Here is an 18,729-nt window from a genome sequence, read left to right as displayed (position 1 = left end):
TGGTGTCCCCTGCAGAGAGAGGCCGGGCAGTGGGGCGGGGTCTGCAGCCTAGGCCGCGTCCACCACCTGACCTACCCGGTCCCAGGGCCAGTTTCCCTACTCCAGGCCAACTCCCGTCAGTTCCCTCTGCAGGCGCCGACTTCCGCGCCCGGGTCACTGTCCTGCTCCCGGACGGACAGGCCTGCGCAGGTTCCTGTCCTGCACTTGGTGGCCTGGGTGCCGGGTCCGCTCTTTTCCGTCACGGTACCCCCCGGGATCGGCTGGCGCATCGTGGTCGGGCGCGGGGACGCAGGTGCAGCCCACAGGCACTGCCACGTACTCCTCGGTGTAGACTGAACGGCCCCCAGCGCAGCCTGGGGTGCGGCGCAGTACCACGGTGGGCAGCAGCACGGGCGCGCTGCGAAGGCTCAGGTCCTCCTCCCCGTGCGGCCCGGTCAGGCAGCCGCGGCACAAGCAGTAGGCCTCCGGCAGGAGCCGAGGGTAGCGGGTGGGGTCGTAGGACAGCCTGCAGAGAGAGGCGGGATCAGTGCATGCCTGTCAGAGTGCCTCGGTTCAGTGAGCGCTCAGGCAGCCCGCTAGTGGTCAGTACAAACTAAGGTGGCATACGCTCTGGTGGTGCCTAGGGGTCGGTGCGCAGCGAGCCAGTTCTCGCAGGGTCAGTGCAGGCCCGGTGGGGGGGGGGGGGGCACTACAAAGTGGGCAGCCTAAGGGGTACTAGGTAGCACTGAGGTTACTGCTCACAGGAGCAGGGAAGGTTGGCCAGACACTTGACCTCTGGTAGTGTCCATGCGAGATCTGGATCTACAGAGGCAAAGACAGACTTCACAGCTGGCCATTCCCTAAACCATTTTCAGACTCTGCACTAATGCCCCTAGAGAAACAACATCTCTACACTGTGCACATGCACCCACAGGTGACCACACAGCCAATGCAGTGTGATCAGACACCCTTTCTGTGCCAGAACTCCAACTCCAGCTATGAGGGGCCACCCCAATCAGAACTGCCTCCATTCCTGTGCCAGAGGCTCTGCAGCCTCAGAAGGGACTACCTGTTCCAGGGCACTGTCTGCACTGTCCCCGCGACAGGTCAATTCGCACAGGGCTAGCTGGAATTTGCACCAGGCACCAGACCATGCAGACATGGGTCACCTAGCTGCTGAAAAAGTGGTGAATGAAAGAAGCTCTGAGATACCTGTCCAGAAGGCTGCAAGGTGAGCCCTGTGTCCATCTGTCAGGGTCCACATGCCCTATTCTGTGAAGCAGCACATGGCAGGCCTGGCCAGTTTGGGATATTTGAACTGCATGAAGGTGTACACTTGGTCATCTTCATCCTCACTCAGGCCTCCCTATTTTCAGGTGAGATGCCAAGGACTGAGCGTCAACAGCTACAAACAGCTGCTGCCACACTGTGAAGGGTCTGGGTTCCCTGGGGAACAATAGCCCCAGGCCTGGCTCTGGCCTCTACCACCCCCTCCCCAAAGCAAGGAAGACGTTAATACAGAGGGACAGATTATCCCCCCTTTCTCAAAGGATCACCATGATTCTAAATTCTCATCTCTACTAATCTGCCCATTTAAAACTTATATACTCATTTTATGAATGTTTCTCTTTCTTCTGGAGCTGAGTGCAAGGGACCCTAAATTTTCTCAGAATCACAGCTACAACTTCTCCAACCTCTCAAGCAGCACACTCCACCTGCAGGCCTGCCATGTGCCAGAACGGGAGGCTCCCAAAGTGCTGCTGCCTAATGGGAGTCTGGGATAAACCAAAAAATGGTATGTGCTTAAAGGTTTCTGAAGCCTAGACCTTTGGGTGTGTACTGACTTTCATCCACCCCTTTTACCACGCGCTCCTGGCAGCAGTGAGGCTGTGGTGCTGCAGGCACCTGGGGAGGGCCTGGCAGGGCTACCCTGACCCCTGTGGCTTGTGTAAGTCCTTCAAGTGACTGGTTCTGTGGACTAGTCCTCACTGCTAATGGCTAAAATATAGCAGTCAGGTTGAAAGGTCTTCAGGGAGGGTATGCTGTGGCCATCTAGTGAAAGAGTGGGCAAGGGCAGCAGGGTCTGGGAGGGGTGGGCTGGGGGAGGGACAGCTGACCCTGTTGCAGGAGGAGTGAAGTGGGTGATGTGGCCTGGAGGGAGTGACAGACTTAAAGGATGTTCTCCATGGAGGAGACCGCCCCTGCCACTAAGACAAGTGTTCACTCTGAGTGGCCTGAAGGGGGTGGATGGCTCTGGGCAGGTAAGGAGGGTACGTGAGGCCTACTTTTGCTTGAGTCGAACACCTTTACACGTGGATGGTGAGGATGGCTGGGCAGAAGAATGTGAAGTGATATCTTCACGCTGTGACAAATTTATTCCACACCAACTATGTGCCATTTACAGAGTGGGAAAGAGCTAAGATGGTTTTGCCTAAAGGGAGGTGCTGTGTGGGCGTCCACGGCCCAGAGTCAGGTGACACCTGATGCATGTAGAAAGGAGGACTCAGGGATGCAGGTGCTGGCAGGGTGCTCTAAGAGGGTGGGTCACAGTCCAACCAGCAGACCATGCCCCACCTGCCACTGGAGCATTCTAAAGCTGAGAGGAACATTCCTGTTTGAGTGTGGGGGCTAGGTAGCAGGGACTCCAAGGCTGCCATTCGGGGTAACCAGAAGGATATGGGTAGTAATGGGGGAGCGAGGAGGCCTCAGGAACAGGCAACCCTGGGGGTGGTGAGCACACAGGCATGGTCCCCTCCTGTAACTCCCCTCCCACTATTGCACCTGGAGGAGAGAGGCAGCCTCCACCGTGAATTCTAATGCATTTGTCGTGTGCAATCAAGAGGGGACAGTGGGGCTGTCTGCAAAACCCAAGTGTCTCTGTCACCCAGGTCCTTGCATTGACAGCACCCACCTCTTTGCAGCCTGACATGTACACAGACGGCTGAAATTAGATGTTTCATTTGTCATCACTCCTGCTCCCTTGGCACTGCCATCCAGGCTTTTATAGCACAGTGACCTCTGTCCTTGTGAGGACTGACAAGGCCATCCAGCTGGCTTTTCCAACCTTTCCACCTCTTCTGCAATGCCTCATTCCTACCCACAACGGGGTGCTGAGACACAGGCTCCCTGGGGCCCCTCATGCTGGGGTTCTTGTCAGGAAAAGTCCCAAGTCTTCTGCTTTGCCTTCAGAGGCCTGCACAGCGTGGTCCTTCATGGTCCCATCCCTGTCCCTCTTCTCCGTCCTTCCCTCTGAGCAGTGGGACATGCCCGCATGTGCTGCAGCTAAGCTCTGCTCAGGATTCCCCTTCCCAAAACTAGTATCAGCTCAGAGAAGACCCACCATATTTAAGGCCCAATTCAAGTCAATATCTTAAGAGTTTTCAAATTTCCTTAGTCAAATTTCTTGTGCTCCTTCCCCATATTCTCATAACACTCTGGGCCTCTCAGTGGAGAGATGTTGAGTAGATGATGGTGTCCCATTCTTCATGCCTGGAGGTCAACATAAGGCCCTACCTGAACTCTCCAAGGAAGGGGAATTCCTAAAACCTCCAGTCACTTTCAACATTTATTCCAAAAACACCTGAGTGCAGTGATGTTTTGGGCAGTGGGGTGTCAATGAAACATATCTACTATCCAAGGCCTCATCTGGGGGATAAATGCACAAAGAAATACCTACACAGTTGGCCCTGCACAGTAGCTCAGGGAGGCTTCCTAGCAAACGTGGTCCCTGGGCTGGTCTGTTGGGAGGAAGGAAGGAAGGAACGAAGGAACGAACGAACAAATGAACGAACGAACAGAAGAAGGAAAGGGCAGGCAGGGCAGAGGCCAAAGCCAAGAGCACAGAAGGACAACAAATGGGGCTGGGAGACGTAGAGCTGGGCCAGCAAGGGTCTTGATTCAGAGCAGAGAACTTGGCTTTAACCTTGAAGGTGATGGGAAGAGTGTCAAAGAGAGAAGCGACCTGATTAGATCGAATTTTAATGGGTCCCTCAGACAGTGGGATGGAGAATGATCTGGAACCAAGAGAGGTGCTAATGGAAGTAGAGATTTGCAAATTATTAGCATATAGAATGTAGTTAAACAAAACCATTCAAGGCAGTGTGTGGAGGGAGATATACCAAGCGAAAGGCAGGAAAACCAACTTTTAAGGGAGAAGAAGTCTAACTGTGGAGACTAACAGGGCAGCAGTGCATTCCCTGGAGCCAAGAAGGGCAGAGGCTGGAGAAGAGGCTGGCCCAGAGCCCAACTGGAATCTGCTCTAGCCTATTTACTGTTAATATAGGGATGGATAACACACTAAAGAATACTGCGAGGGTATGACCAACAACATGTAGAATGTAGAAAACTCAGCATATGTTTCATTACAAAGGAAAAAAAGAGGGAAGGGGACCTGCCCTCTTTTAAAGAGTTGTGGCAAACCATCAACAAAATGAAAAGGCAGCCTATTGAATGGGAGAAGATACTTTCGAATCACACATCCGGTAAGTGGTTAACTTCCAAAATATATAAAGAACTCATACAACTCAATAGCAAAATACCAAACAATGAAATTTAAAAAATGGACAGAGGAATTGAGTAGGTATGTTTCCAGAGAACACACACAGATGACCAGCAGGTGCATGAGAAGATGCTCAACATCGCTGGCAATCAGGGAGATGCAAATTAAAACCACAATGAGATACTATCTCACACCTATCACAGTGGCTGTCATCAATAAACCAACAAACAACAATCGCTGGCAAGAATGTGGAGAAAGGGGAACCCTTGTGCACTCTTGGTGGGAATACAGATTGGTGTGGCCACTGTAAAAGCAATATGAAGATACCTCAAAAAATTAAAAATAGAACTAACATATGACCCAGCGATCCCACTTTTGGGTATTTACTCGAAACAAAAACAGTAATTTAAAAAGATATGTGTACCCTTATGTTCACTGCAGCATTATTTACAATAGCTAAGATGTGGAAGCAAACCAAGTGTCCATCAATTGATGATGGGATAAAGAAGGGGTGATATATATACACAATGGAATATTCCTCAGCTACAAAAAGAATGAATCTTACCATTTGCAATAACATGGATGGACACAAGGTATTATGCTGAATGAAATAAGTCAGTCAGAGAAAGATAAACACCATACGATTTCACTCATATGTGGAGTGTAAAAAGAAAACAAAAACCCAAGCTCACAGATACAGAGAACAGGTTGCCGGTTGCCAGAGGGATGGGCATGGGGATGGGTGAGATGGGTGAAGGGGGTGAAAAGGTACAAACTTCAAGTTATAAAATAAATAAGTCCTAGGATGGAATGCAGAACATGGTGACTACAGTTAACAATACTGTATTGTCTACTTGAAAGTTTCTAATAGAGTAAATTTCAGCACAAGAAAAAAACTGTATGTGGTGATGGAGGCTAATCAGACTTACTGTGGTGACCATTTTGCAATACATACATATCAAATCATTGTTATTTGCCTGAAACTAATATAATGTTACATGTCAATTATACCTCAATAACAAAGAAAAAAAAAGAGAGCCTTGAGCAGAGTGACAGAACTACCAGGGTGCCACTGGCTTCATCACACTTGCTGTGCAGTTATGAACTGAGACCCCTTTACTCCCAAGTGTCTCTGTTTGGATGAGAAATTATGTGGTTGCTTAAACACCATACCAAACCCAAACTGAGGAACACCCCACAAGGCACCTGGCCAGCACAGTCATGGAAGACACGGGGCTGAGGAATTGTCGCAGACTGAAGCCCCCTGGAGAGCTCTGAGCACCAGAGGCAACGAGTGAGCCCGGGCGGATCTGGGGCAGAATAGGGGCCTTAGAACAACACTCCGCAAAAGGGCCACACAGTAGGCGACAGGGCTGTGCTGGTGCCCGTTTCCTGACCTGGATAATGGTGCTGAGTTATGATGCTGACCTTTCGGCAATCTGGTTAAATGGTACAGGGAATTCCTTGTACTAAATTCACATTTTTTATTAGTTTGAAGTTATTGCAAAAGGAATTAAACAATAAAACAAAAAAATAAAGACAATCATGGAAATTTGAACTCAACTGAGTATTTGAAGATGTTAAAGAAGTATTAACTTTTAGGGGTGATAATGGTATTGTGTGGTTTTGTTTAAACAAGAGTACTTACCTTGTAGACATACACACCAAACACATGAGTGTGTACACAGTTACACGCACGATGTTAAATGCTAGTTACAAAGTACCATCTGAATCTGCCACAAGGTGGGCAGCAGTGGTCATGAACTTAGGAGACCTGCAGCCCCCTGAGGTGGGCAACGCATGAGGGCACAGACTCCTCACAGATGCAGACCCAGTGGTTAAGACACACCAGCGCCAAGCGCAGAGAGTGCTCTGAACACAGGTGGGGTGGCCAAAGGCTATGCCCAGGGAGATCTGAGATGAGGCTGGAGGCCAAGGAAGGCTCACCTTGGCAAAGAAGGAGTGACGGAGGGCTCAGCAAAGGAGACAGGAAAGCAGAAGCCCATGGCAGGGGGCGGGGCCTAACAGTGGTCGCTGTAGCTGGAGTGACGAGTGATGTGTGTGCTCACAGTGGCTGGGTGGCAATTTGGTGAGAAATGTGAGAGGTGGATGGGGCCTTAAAGACCAAAGTCTGGATTTTACCTTGCAGACTATGGGGGCTGCAGGAGGGCTGTAAGCAGTACAGACACGGTCATTCTGACAGTGGTAGAGACTCAATTACAAGACAATATGGAGGGGGTGGGTGGGTAGGAAGGTGAGGCACAGTCTCTTCAGACTCAGTTTCCTCATCTGTAAAATCAGTTTGACCTCATGGGGCAAAGATTCCCCAACCTGAACAAGTGGGATTCCTCTTCTGTGCCCTGCATGTGCAGGCACCAAGTCTTGTGTCATCTGTTAGTTTTATCGGTGAAACACTGTGGCTTAGATGCTGTCACAGTCAGAAGGCTCATCTAACTAAAAATACATACTATTCCCACCAGTCATTCCCCCAAGAGTGAAATTTTCACCATTACAGTGACACATCCGGTCTAAGACATTGTGACAAAAAGATACCTGTCTGCCCTTCTGGAATGTGAGGACATATTAAGAAAGTGTAAGATTTGATCATTTTCAGATGGTGGTTTTATGACCAGCAGGTTCTCTTAAAACAGACGTGTGCCACCCCAGGGGGGATATGATGCACACATCACACCCAACACCCAGTGCTGTGAGTACCAATGCCACCGGTTTGCAGAGAAAACAGATAGGTACATTCTACAGGACAGGGGTTGGGGGTGGAGAAGAGGCCAGGAGAGAAGGTTCTAGAAGCCTCAGGACAGCCTGGGAACAGACCAAACTCCAAACTCCAGCCTTGAGATTCTGGGAAAACTCTCAGCTAGAGTGCCTTCTGTATAAAGAGAACTGCCATGAAAATGAAACAGGAGGACACTCCAGCAGGGATCCTGTCTCTGACCAAACATGGCCCAGAACCGAGGAGGGGCCTGCTTGCTGTTGCCTCCTTGTGAGCAGTAATTCTTTTGTCTTCACATTTTTTGTGTGCTGCACCCTGGAAGCTTGGCATAGACACACACTCAAAACACATCAAGTTTCCCCTCTGATGGGATCTCAGAAGTATCCCTGGGGTCACATGTGGCACTTGGCTGGAGGGACAGCTGGCCCGCTTCATCCAAGAACAAAGGACAGCCCTTCTGGGACGAGTGGAGGTAATGGAAACTGAGCTGGGGGAGGAATGTGAGAGACAGCAAAGACAAAAAAAGAGCACTGTCCCCAGGGATCCTGACATGGTAGGAAAAAATTCGCACTGGTTTAGGGAGCACTGCCACTCAGGAGCAGTGAGGGCGCCCGGCAGACCGCGCGACTGCTGCTGTGTGCCCCCAAGGCCCAGGGCAGAGAGCCACAAACTCACAGACGTGGCTCAACCTCCCATTTCCCAGAACATAACATGATTTGAATTTCAAAGCAGCAGAGGCTAAGTTTGCGATCCAAGACCCAAACCCAGGAACAAAGAGGGGAAATGCCTTCGCAGGCACAAGCACTGACCAGTGTAAGTGGAAACGAGGCTGCCCAGCACTTGTGGTTCTCAAGTGAGTTCAGCCCAACAGGCTTTCGTAAAAGGACAGATGGAGTCAAAAGTGGTCCTGAACCTAAAATTTTGGTGCAATTTAGTTATTGAGCAGTGACATTGGGCAAATCACTGCCCCTGCCTGGTTCTCTGCAAAGTGAAGGGGATGACTTAATGACCAGGCTACTCACCCAGCTTCCTGAGGGCGGGGCTGATGGTTTGACTTTTCAATCAGAAGACATGTACAATCCACTGAGTCTCCAAGATTTAGCAGAATTCCCCAAATTAATCTAGAAAGTCAGTGCAACTCTAACCCAAATCCTGACAGATGTATCTTAGAACCTGGCAAGCTGATCCTAACATGAGTACCAGAACAAACGGATGAGAAAAGTGAAGACCATTGTGAAGCAGGTAGGAAGAGGCTCACGCAGCAGACACCGAGCCATCACGCAATGGCAGCAATGACACGTCTGGGCCCCAGCACAGCCCAGGAGCAGCCGCTTCCCTTCCAACAGCTCAGATTCCTCTGAGAAATGCACGTCTCTGCCTGGGATGTAGGCAATGAGAAATCACAGACACAATTTCCAAAACGTGGTTCTCAGAGCCCCTGTGTCAGAGCCATGTGCAGCTCTGTGACAGATGCACATCCTCACATTCACCCCTGCCGTCCAGGTCAGGAGTCCCTATGTGAAGGAGTCACCCAAACAACCGTTCACAGACTGGGAATCACTGACAGTCACACAGGCAGCGATGACACTGGGTGGTTTCTCTACAAGGCCCTTAGCCCCATACACACCAACTGTGGCTCACAGAAAACAGTGGGGTGACTGCATATTCCTGAATGTGTCTGAATTTGATCCTGCCAGCCCCGGACCCCATATGCTGAGAAGTCAGCATATGCAGCCAACCCAACAAGCACCGGGCATTGCCGAGGAGACGGCGTGGAGGTCTCAGTTGTCCTTCACTGAGGCACACAAGTGGGCTTTCAAACTAGTGGTCGCTATCCCCGACCCCAGAGAGTCAAAGTCATACCCTGGGCGTTTGCAGCCCCACGTTGTTCCAGCACTTGGCCTGGTGGCTGTTCGGTCCCCAGGTTCATGAGAAGAGGCACTGGGGCAGGGGTTCACATTAACCTTCCAGTCTCCCCTGTCCCCCTGGAAGTGGGCCTGCAGCCAGGAGGGGAGGGGAAGAAGGTGAAGGATGAGGTCCGGAGCAGGTTAGCATTGGGACTCTGCTCACTGGCCAGGGAGTAACTGGGGACACAATGGCCAGAATGCTCTCCCTGTGTTGGGCAGTGGCACCCACATGCCAGCAGCCCCCTCCACTCACTGCGCCCAAGTCACAGACCTCAGCACACGATGCCAGGAGCAATGGAAAATGCGGTCCTGGCCCCACGAGAAAACATCAGTTGTACATTTGTCATGCACGAGGACATGGAAAAAATCTGCCCAGAGTGCAATGAGTGTGACCAGGCACAGAGGCCTGCAGCCAGGTCCCTGTGGGCTCCACCTGGCCCTCTCTGTGGGCCAAGGACAGCTAGGCGTCAGCCCTACCCTGGATGGGGACTGAGGTTGACTTTGGTGGGAGCCTGAACTTGGCATCAAGGTCAGCCCTGAGGCTGAGCCATGAAGCAGGTGTTTCTGCCAAGTGAGCAGCTCTGGGCTGGGGGAAGGGCCCAGCCTGCCTACACTCTTCCTGTACTGAGAGGAAACAGAAGCACCAACAGGAAAGGGGCATGTCCAGAGTCTCCCAATAGCCACAGGCCCTCAACAATCCCTCTGCAGTAACCCACATGCCTGGCCAGCGGTGATGCTAGAAGCAGGGAACCTGCAGGTGCCAGGTGAAGTCTGTCCCCAGGAGGCCCAGGACCCGGAGAGGCACTGTGGCTTGGAAAAGCATTTGGAAGATAACTCAGAAAAATGCTTTACCGAGGGGAAGAGAGAAGAGCAATGAGAACAGAGCCGGGATCTCTCTCAGGGTTGTTCCTGTCACGGCAGATGCTACTGCAGTGGGGACGGTCTCTGCTAAGGGACAGCAGCCAGGCCCATGCCATGTCTGGGGAGCCATCTGCTATGTGTCCGTCTCTGAGCAAAGAGAAGGGGCCCACCTGGATCAGAAACAAACCATCCATGTCACACTTGGTGATGAGCCTAGAGTTCCAGAAGAGTTCGGGGGAGATGGCTTTGCCTTTGCCCTTGTCAGTATAGAGGGCCACGTGCTCCCTGCCCCTCTTCCCAGTCTTCACTCGTCACTTCTGGGGGACAGATGCCACAGGGAAGCTGCATCACAGACTAAGTACACTCCGCTCAGGTGAGGACATTTGAAAGAGGCAGTGATGGGATGGAACACTGTTGTCTTCCCCGAGACCATAAGACTGGAAAAGTAAGACCCAGGCACTTACAGAAAATAACTCAAAGCAGAAGGAACATCTCTGTTTTCAGAATTAGAGACCCTGATCCTGTGACAGTGTCCAGTGACAGTGATGGGGCAGGAGATACTGCCACATGTCCAGTCCTTCAGGGGAAAAAATCTGTGCAGCATTTTGGTCAATAAAAGCTCATTTATCCATAAACACATTTTGGGGGGTAAAATCCCAACATTTCTCAAACAAGCTGCTTTGAATCTACAATCACACATCTTTATGGACAGCCCCCAACGCGCTGTGTTGCAGACCATAACTGAACCTTTTCCTCCCAGGCAGATGGCCACCACTTCTCTCTCTCTGCTCTGTCCCTGTCCCCAACTCTGACTTTCTTTCATAACAGAATGTCCTGCCTCAGAGAGGACACAGCAACCCGTACTGTTGTGACATATGTGGACACTGCTTGAAGGCACAATGGTTTTGGCAGTTTGGAACAGCCCACAGGTTGGAACAGCCCACAGGTTGGAAGCAGGGACCCAGGAAAAAGCGAACTTGCTAAAGAGAAACATTGTGAAAGAGAAAGGCTCCCCAGAAAGACCACACAGATGGCCTCTCCGGAAACCATGGTCCACCAGGGGTGAGTCAGTCTGGTGCTGCCCCCTGTGGGTTACAGCCAGTGGGCAGAGCCACTCCCAGGTCCTGGGAGTGGACCACACAAGACCTGACCTTGGAAACCTTTGTTCTTAGGGCTTGGACACAAATGGGAAAGCGCGCACAGGGTGGAGGGTGCATTGACAGGAAGATAAATGGGAATACTAAAAGAGGCCATCACCACGGTGGGGATGACTCTAACACTGCACTCCCAACTTCTCCAACTTTCTCTAATTCGTATTATTGTCCTTTCACAATTTAAAAATGATGAGATGAAGAAAAACTTGTGTGCTCCAGGAGAAAGGCATCGGGTCTATGGTCTGGGCACCCCGCCCCGCTCAGTCACTATTAAACGGGCAGGTGCGGCTGTCCCATGTGGGAGAGGGAACAAGTTATGGATACCTCAGGGAAACTAGATGCTTGGGTTAGACGAGGGGAGGCAGAAATATCCTTTTATTTCAACCTGTCCTCATGAAAACCTTTTTCGAATGCAGCACTAAAAAATATCCGATGGTGGACTTACAGGACCATGAAGGTCATTTCAGTGAGTGGGCACTGCTGGCCTGGTCCAGGCAGTGACCTCACTTAACCCATATGAGCTCCCCAAAGTAACCTTCCCAAAGTTCTGGGAATAGAGAGGGGTGCCAAGCTGGATTCTCCATAGGAACACATCTTTACTGGTGTTTACTGATGGGCCACTCAGCTTCTGAGCTGTCCTGATTGTCCTTCAGTGGCTCCTGCTATGCCACTCCTTGGTTGCTTGGGGAGGACCCACCTAGCTGAGGGTGGTCCCCTGCCTCTGCACACTCCCTGGAGTCCTGCTGCTTCTTTTTCTTAAAATCCTCACCAGAGGATACTTCATTATTGATTTTTAGAGAGAGAGGAAGGGAGAGAGAGAGAGAGAGAGAGAGAAACATCAATCAGTTGGTTGCCTTCCATAAGCACCCCAACAGGGTACTGAACCCGCAACCTAGGTATGTGCCCTGGCAGGAATCGAACCTGCAACTTTCTGGTGTATGGGACGGTGCTCCAACCAACTGAGCCACCCAGCCAGGGCTCATTGCCTTTATTTTTCAGTCACTCAACTTCCTGTTCCCTGCTCTCCCTTCTCTCCTTTCTCTCCTTCACTCCCGGTTGTTTCTTTCCTTTTATTCCTTTTCTGTCATTGCTGTCCATGGAGCTGCTCGCTGCAACATGAATCTGGGTGTCATGTCCTCCATTCCCTGCAGGAAAGGGCTACGTATGAAAGTAACAAAGCCCGAAAACAAATGTCTGTGCACTACCATCTCCTATAGGAAAGCTATTTTTAGACTATTACCCAGAATTAAAAAATATAAACAATGAAAACTATTTAGAGTACTGGTAGGTATTTATCTTTGGGGTTTCAACATAAGTGAGTGACATGTATCTTTAAACTTTCATAAAACTCACTATTCTTACAATATATTTCTGACTATGTCAATTTGCCTTAAAAATATATTGAGCAATCACATTGATTTTATTTTGGCATTTTTGTTTTTATAGCTCAAGAGAAATAAACATAAAGACACAAAGTAAATGAGAAAATATTTTTCTGTTCTAGAGGTTGAATGGTGCTTTTCTAATAACACCTTGGTCAGCAGCGTGGGTGCTCCGATGGAATCCCAGAGCCCATTTACGGACTGTTCTGGCCCAATTCCTTATGCTCCACAGGCTGAGCTGCTCAGTGGTGGTCAGCCCAGATGTGGGGTCCCCAGGGGCTCTGAGAAATCTGTCAGGATGCCTGCAGGGGCCATGCCATTAGCCCTGCATTCCCTAAGATCAACATGCTCCTTGCTCCTGCACTCTCAGTAAATCAAGGGCCAGTTACCTGCTGAGGTTTTGTTCCCTTAGTATCTGCTCTGCCCTCATGGTTGCTGAACTTCCTTTTCTAGCCTCAAATTAAAAATTAAGATGTTTTAAAATAAGGGATGCATGCACAAGGCAGGAAATGCAGATGATACAAGAGTGACTCTTATATCCTGTAAGTCTCCCCACCCGTTACCTCCTGACAGGCATGGTGATAAGCACATTCCAAAGATGCCCCAAAGCATGTGCATGTGTGTGTGTGTGTGTGTGTACAGTTTAAAATAGCTCCTAACGTGTCTGTGTTATGTAACTGCTTCTCTCTTAACCACTGGCAGAGTGCTGCCCACACCCTGCACCTTACCTGCTTCCCTTATGCTGACGATGGACTTGTCCACTGAGGTACTTTTAGACCTGCCCCCGCTCCTCTCTGTAGCTGCTTTTGAAACATTTATCAAATGGGTTGCTTATTGGTGGAGTTTAGATGGCTCTAATCCCTTGCTGTTACCACAATGAACACCATTTGTAACATGGCCAAGTGTAGGATTCCACGTGGAACTGCTGGATGGAAGAGTGTGTGAATTTAAAATCTGATAGTTAATACCCGACTGCCCTCCATAAATGCTGCACCAATGCACACCCCCCTATTGCATGAGAGCGCCTTTTCCTACAGCCTTGCCAACAGAGCCTGGTGGGCGCCAAACAGAGCTTGATGTCACTCATTGCGCCTGAAGTCCAGCATCTCCGCATGTTTCAAGTGTTTGAATCACTTGACCTCCTTCCCGGGACTGTCCATGGACTCTCCTCATCATTTCATAAGGTCTTCCTCTCACTGGTTTGGAGGAGTTCCTTAGGGAAGGAGTCCTTTGTGACATGGGCAGCAAGTATTTCTGTTGGCCCTATATTTTTCTTCTTCTTTATTTTTTAAATTTTGCCAAGAAGAAATGGTATATAATTATGTAACTAAATTGATGAATTTTGCCTTTCATGACACTGGGGTTACAAAGTAGGCCTCACCTTCCAAGATTATAAATATAACTGTTTTTATCTGCTTTTGTGGTTTTATTTTTTACATTAAAATTTATTTACATATAGGACTGGACATCTAATCATATTTTTTCCAGTATTTTTTTCTGGGATTCAGCTGTCCCAACACCACTTATTGAGTATCTATATCTCCCCTAAAGACATGGAAAGCCAACTTATATTCCAAATTTTTATTTTAAAGTCTGTCTTATCCACCTAGAGTGGTCTTTTCTGTGCCTTTCAGAACTTCTGACTTGGAGTCCATTTCCCCACCCATCTTTCTTAAGCATGCTGTCTCTGTCTTTAGATTTGAATACTTACTATCCCACCAAAACCGGCCTACAGTAACATCACTGAGGAGCTGATCCTGTCCTCCCATGGCCCTCCTGGACCAGGTGGGAAGAAGTGATCAGAAGGCAGGACCCTTTAGCATCCAACAATTTGCATTCCTGGCCCAGGCCCTAGAAGACTTCAGAGGGCAAGCCCTCAGGCTTCCACTTACTTTCTGAAAAAAACAGGGGTGGACTGAATTTCACCAGTGTTGCTAAATAATATGAAAAAACAACTCTGATGATACCATTAGCTCCAAGCCCTGTACAGCACAAAGACTCCCTGGCAGCCAGGGCAGCTCAGACCAGGACACCCCCCACCCCCAACCACCACCAACACTGTGTGCTGTTCCTGTCCATAACCTCCCTCAGCTCTCTTCTCTCCCTGCAGCTCTGGGATGGGTCTTGGGGAGGCACAGGTGTCAGTTCCTAGGGAAGGCAGCTGCTCAGGTTAACTCCCTGCTGTAGGGCTAACAACTCTCGATCTGCACTCCAGCCCTGATCTGTGAGACCACACCTTTGGCCTGCTGGTCACACATATGCACTCCTCGGCATGTGAAACTCAGTGGGTTCAGTACAGAATCTGTGTCCTTCCAAAACACCTGCTGCTCATTCTGTTTCCCCATTTTACTTAAATACCATGAGGCACAAAAGCCAAAAACGTGTTAATTATAAATATGACTGACCGTGTTTTTATGGTTTTATTTTTTTACATTAGAATTTATTTTCTTACAGGACTGAGATCCAGTTGTATCTGGGGGCACGCTCAACGGGAGGTTTTGACAAACCACTGTTACTGCTGTGTGTTACTCTCCCGCGGGTTTGCCCTCAGGCCTTCAGCCTGCTTTGGAGGCACCTGTGGGCCTGGAGAGGTCAGCACTGGTCATAGAAAAATGCAAAGGGAGCACTTTTTGTCCGGGGAAGCCCAGTTATGCCCTGAAAGACCTTCCATGTGTCTTTAAGGCTACTTAGTGACCTTATGACCGCTATGACGTAACTAGGCAATAGGTTAGCGACATCATTGCTCCGTTATAATGCAAGGAAGGATCGCGCTATGCACCGTCCCACCCAGACATCACATGATACACAGCTGTTCGTGACAGTAGGTTTCCTTCAAGGGAGGTGATGGGTTTTAGGGGCACTGAATTGCTCCCAACCCAGTCGGACCACCTGCCCTGGGCCACCTTTTCATTTAGCTTTCCCCGCTGTATGCGCCCCATCCCACCTGTCCAGTTGTCAGTCCCCCAAACTCCCGCCCACCCTCGGTCCCACCTACACGACCCCCTCGTCCTTCTGCCCTCGCTCCCATCCTCCTGCCCGCACTCCAGTCTCCCGCTCACCTGTAGGCCCAGGGCGACACGCTGCGCAGCGGGGTGGGCGGCCGGAAGCGCCAGTCGGGCCGGCCCCCAGGGCAGCTGGTGTTGCGCGCCTGCTCGCGCGGGCCCGGTTGCAGCGTGTGCTGGAAGGCGCCGAGCACGCCGGCCGCCAGGCGTCCGTACAGCTGTTCTAGGAGCTCCTCCGGCCGGTCAGCGCAGCCCCGCGCCGGCCGCCGGCTGCTCCTTGGGGCACCCGCCCGGCCCGGCGACAGCGCCAGCGCCAGCGTCGGCGCCAGCAGCACGCCGGCCGCCAGCGTCCAGACCTGAGGGACAGGCCGATCAGAGGCGCGTCCGCGCCGGAGGATGGGCGCCGAGCACACGGGCCCCCGAGCGCCCCGCGTTCCTGCCCCGCGCCCTGCGCGCCCCGCTCCGCCCCCACCCCTCGCCCCGCGCGCCCCACCCGGAGCCCCACCCGGAGCCCCACCCGGATCTCGGCCCAGAGCCCGCAGGGGGGCCGCGTGCGGCGTGCGCGTGTGCGTGTGCCGGCCAGGCTGCTGCGCCGCGGGTTGCGAGTGCCGGTGAGCCCACCGTCCCCGTGCCGCCGCTGCCGCTTCTCTCCCTCCGCCGGCGCGCGCGCGGCCCGGATCCCGTCTCCACCCGGGCAGGGGTCCCGGCGGCTCCTCCTTCAGCGCGCAGGGAACCCAGGCACTAGCCGGGCGCGGGAAGCCCGCCGTCGGTGGCGCGTACTCACCAGCGACCCCATGTCCCCGGAGAAGCTGTTGGGACCGTCACACCGAGCCGTGCGCTGGGGACCACAGGCCGCGGGACTGAGCCGGGGCTCGAGGAGGGGCCGCGGCCGGAGATGGCGCCGCCCAGACTGTGCCTGGATGCGAGGGGCCAACTTCGCCAAGTCAGGGGGACGGACCGGGCTCAGGGTGAAGAGACGTTTCTAGTGACTAAAGCTCTCCAAGAACGCAACAGGCCACCCTCGAAAAGGGGACTCAACAGCCTGCAAGGGTACTCTTCTGTAGAACGACTTGCTCTTAGATGCCACTGTTCAAAGAAATACATTACAGATTTTAAAGTTTCTTTAATAGGGCGAGCGGAAGCAGTTCCTCCTTTCCCCTAAGCTCCCAGAAAATGATACTTATGCTGTCAACTCTGTATTCAAAGTACTAAATCTTCCCTCAATTTGTATTTTTAATGGCTGTAAGTGGGCATCACTTGGTTTATCCCAAGGTTAGGGATTTCTACTTCATGATAACTAAATTGTAAGTGCAAGCAGTCATATCAAACCTGTATCCTGTGAACAGATTAAAGGAAATAAATTGTACGTGTTATACATCAAGAATACAAGAAAACTTGCTCATTTGTTCATTCCACAAATTAACCATTTATGCTTTTTAGGTGGCAGGCTCATGAATATGGTCATTTTACAGCAGTAATGCTTTGAAAAACATCGATGACCACTAAACATGTTTTCGAACGTGTGGAAAATACTTAAGTTATGGCTCACTGAATGGCTTGCAGCTTTGGTGTCACTCACTGGCTAAACTACATTTCAGTTATGCTATGTAGAAAAGCAGCACATCTATATGCCTTGATTATTCTATAAAGGGTTTTAGAGATTATGTTATTTACTACTAAAAATTCCACTGAAATTCCAATTTAAGAGATTTCCAGCTCTTGGGTAAACATTTTTTTTTGGAGGTATAAAACATTTTTTTCTGATGAGATGTTATTACTGTTCTTCTGGTGAAATGGAAATAAACATACCAAACACTCAAATGTTTATTTTTTATTTGATAAGAGTCCTTTAGGGGAGAGAACATGTTTCATAGAGACTCAGTATATCTCATTATTGACATCCTTTTATGTAAGGTTATATGGTACCAGACTACTAATTCTGTATATTACTCAACAAAATGCCTGCCACCGTCTGTTAACATGGCAACTTTTCTGTTCTTCCTTCATTACCTTTAAAGTGGAAAAGAAAATATTTCTAACAGTTTTCATTTGGGAAAGATTGCAAAGTATTGAAAATGCTCACATATTTGATAAAATGTAAAATCTTTGTGAGTCTAAACAGTCGACAAAGTATCTTCTAAATAGGTGTGAAGTGTTTTAGTTGTCCAATTTGTGGTCAGTTCCCCCCATTTAAACATATTTATGAACATGTGATATCAGCATGTTAACTAAATCCAAATTTGAGACATACAAGCGAGAAAAAGGCAACAGAATACTCAAAACCAAGCTTGTCACATTCCCTTAGAAAGAATCCTCTCTAGTGTTCTTTTTTAAAAAAGATTTTATTTATTTTTAGAGAGGGGAAGGAAAGGAGAAAGGGAGAGAAACATCAATGTGTGGCTGCCTCTCACACACCCCCTACTAGGGACCTGGCCCACAACCCAGGCATGTGCCTTGACTGGGAATCCAACTGGTGACCCTTTGCTTGGCAGGTGGGCACCCAATCCAGAGCCACACCAGCCAGGCTCTCCAGTGTTCTTCACTGAAGATGTCACCATCCTCACAGTCATGGGAACTTGATTTATCATCTTCAGTCCCTCCCTTCCACCCTCTGGTCACTTAGCCACCCCAATACCAGGCACAGCTGTAGACTGCTTATCACATGATACTGCTTATCAGCTATATCACTGCTCATCCTCTCTAGCAAGGGGTTCACAAGGAGCCGCTTCTTCTGACTGCCGTCATTGTGATTCCTCTACATAGCCATTGTGATTCCTCTATATAGCGTTGATGGGCCAGACACCCTGCTGAGGAGAAATGCAGGCAGGCCTGGCCTCCACCCCACACCCTGGGCCACTGCTCAGTGATGTGGGTGCATGCCGCTGGGCTGAAGGCACAGACACTACAGGAAAGAGCAACGGGTCATAGTTTGGCATTTTCTCTTACTATACTTTGTACTGCCTCCACACATACTGTTTTAATAGTATTATCATCCTCCGCAGGCAAAAATTCCAAACTCAAAATAATGTAGCTTGAATAAAGATTCAGTAAGGATATGTCCCTAGCACAATATTTTTCAAGCTGCAACCCATGAAATCAGTGCAGTTTTCATTATAACACTTTTAAGTGAAATTATAGAAAATAGCATGCACTGTAGTAATAAAGGTAATTTTTGTGAACACACACACACGTGTGTGTGTATGGAGGATACTTGG

General features: G+C 50.0%; 1 protein-coding gene across 1 annotated transcript; it reads right to left on the bottom strand.

Annotated features, from left to right (window-relative positions):
* Nucleotides 1-132: 132 nt before the first annotated feature.
* On the bottom strand, nucleotides 133-16,335 carry IL17D (interleukin 17D; the record flags this gene model as incomplete). The annotated part of the gene is made up of 2 exons (XM_036016339.1): nucleotides 133-505; nucleotides 15,572-16,335. Coding segments are annotated over 2 exons (1,116 nt in total), but the record flags the coding sequence as incomplete, so codon positions are not given.
* Between the last annotated feature and the right edge of the window lie 2,394 nt (nucleotides 16,336-18,729).

Source organism: Phyllostomus discolor, chromosome 2 (genome assembly GCF_004126475.2).
Source record: "Phyllostomus discolor isolate MPI-MPIP mPhyDis1 chromosome 2, mPhyDis1.pri.v3, whole genome shotgun sequence".
Lineage (NCBI taxonomy): Eukaryota > Metazoa > Chordata > Mammalia > Chiroptera > Phyllostomidae > Phyllostomus > Phyllostomus discolor.
The sequence above is the reverse complement of the archived record's forward strand: the minus strand, read 5'-3'. Positions and strand labels throughout refer to the sequence as shown.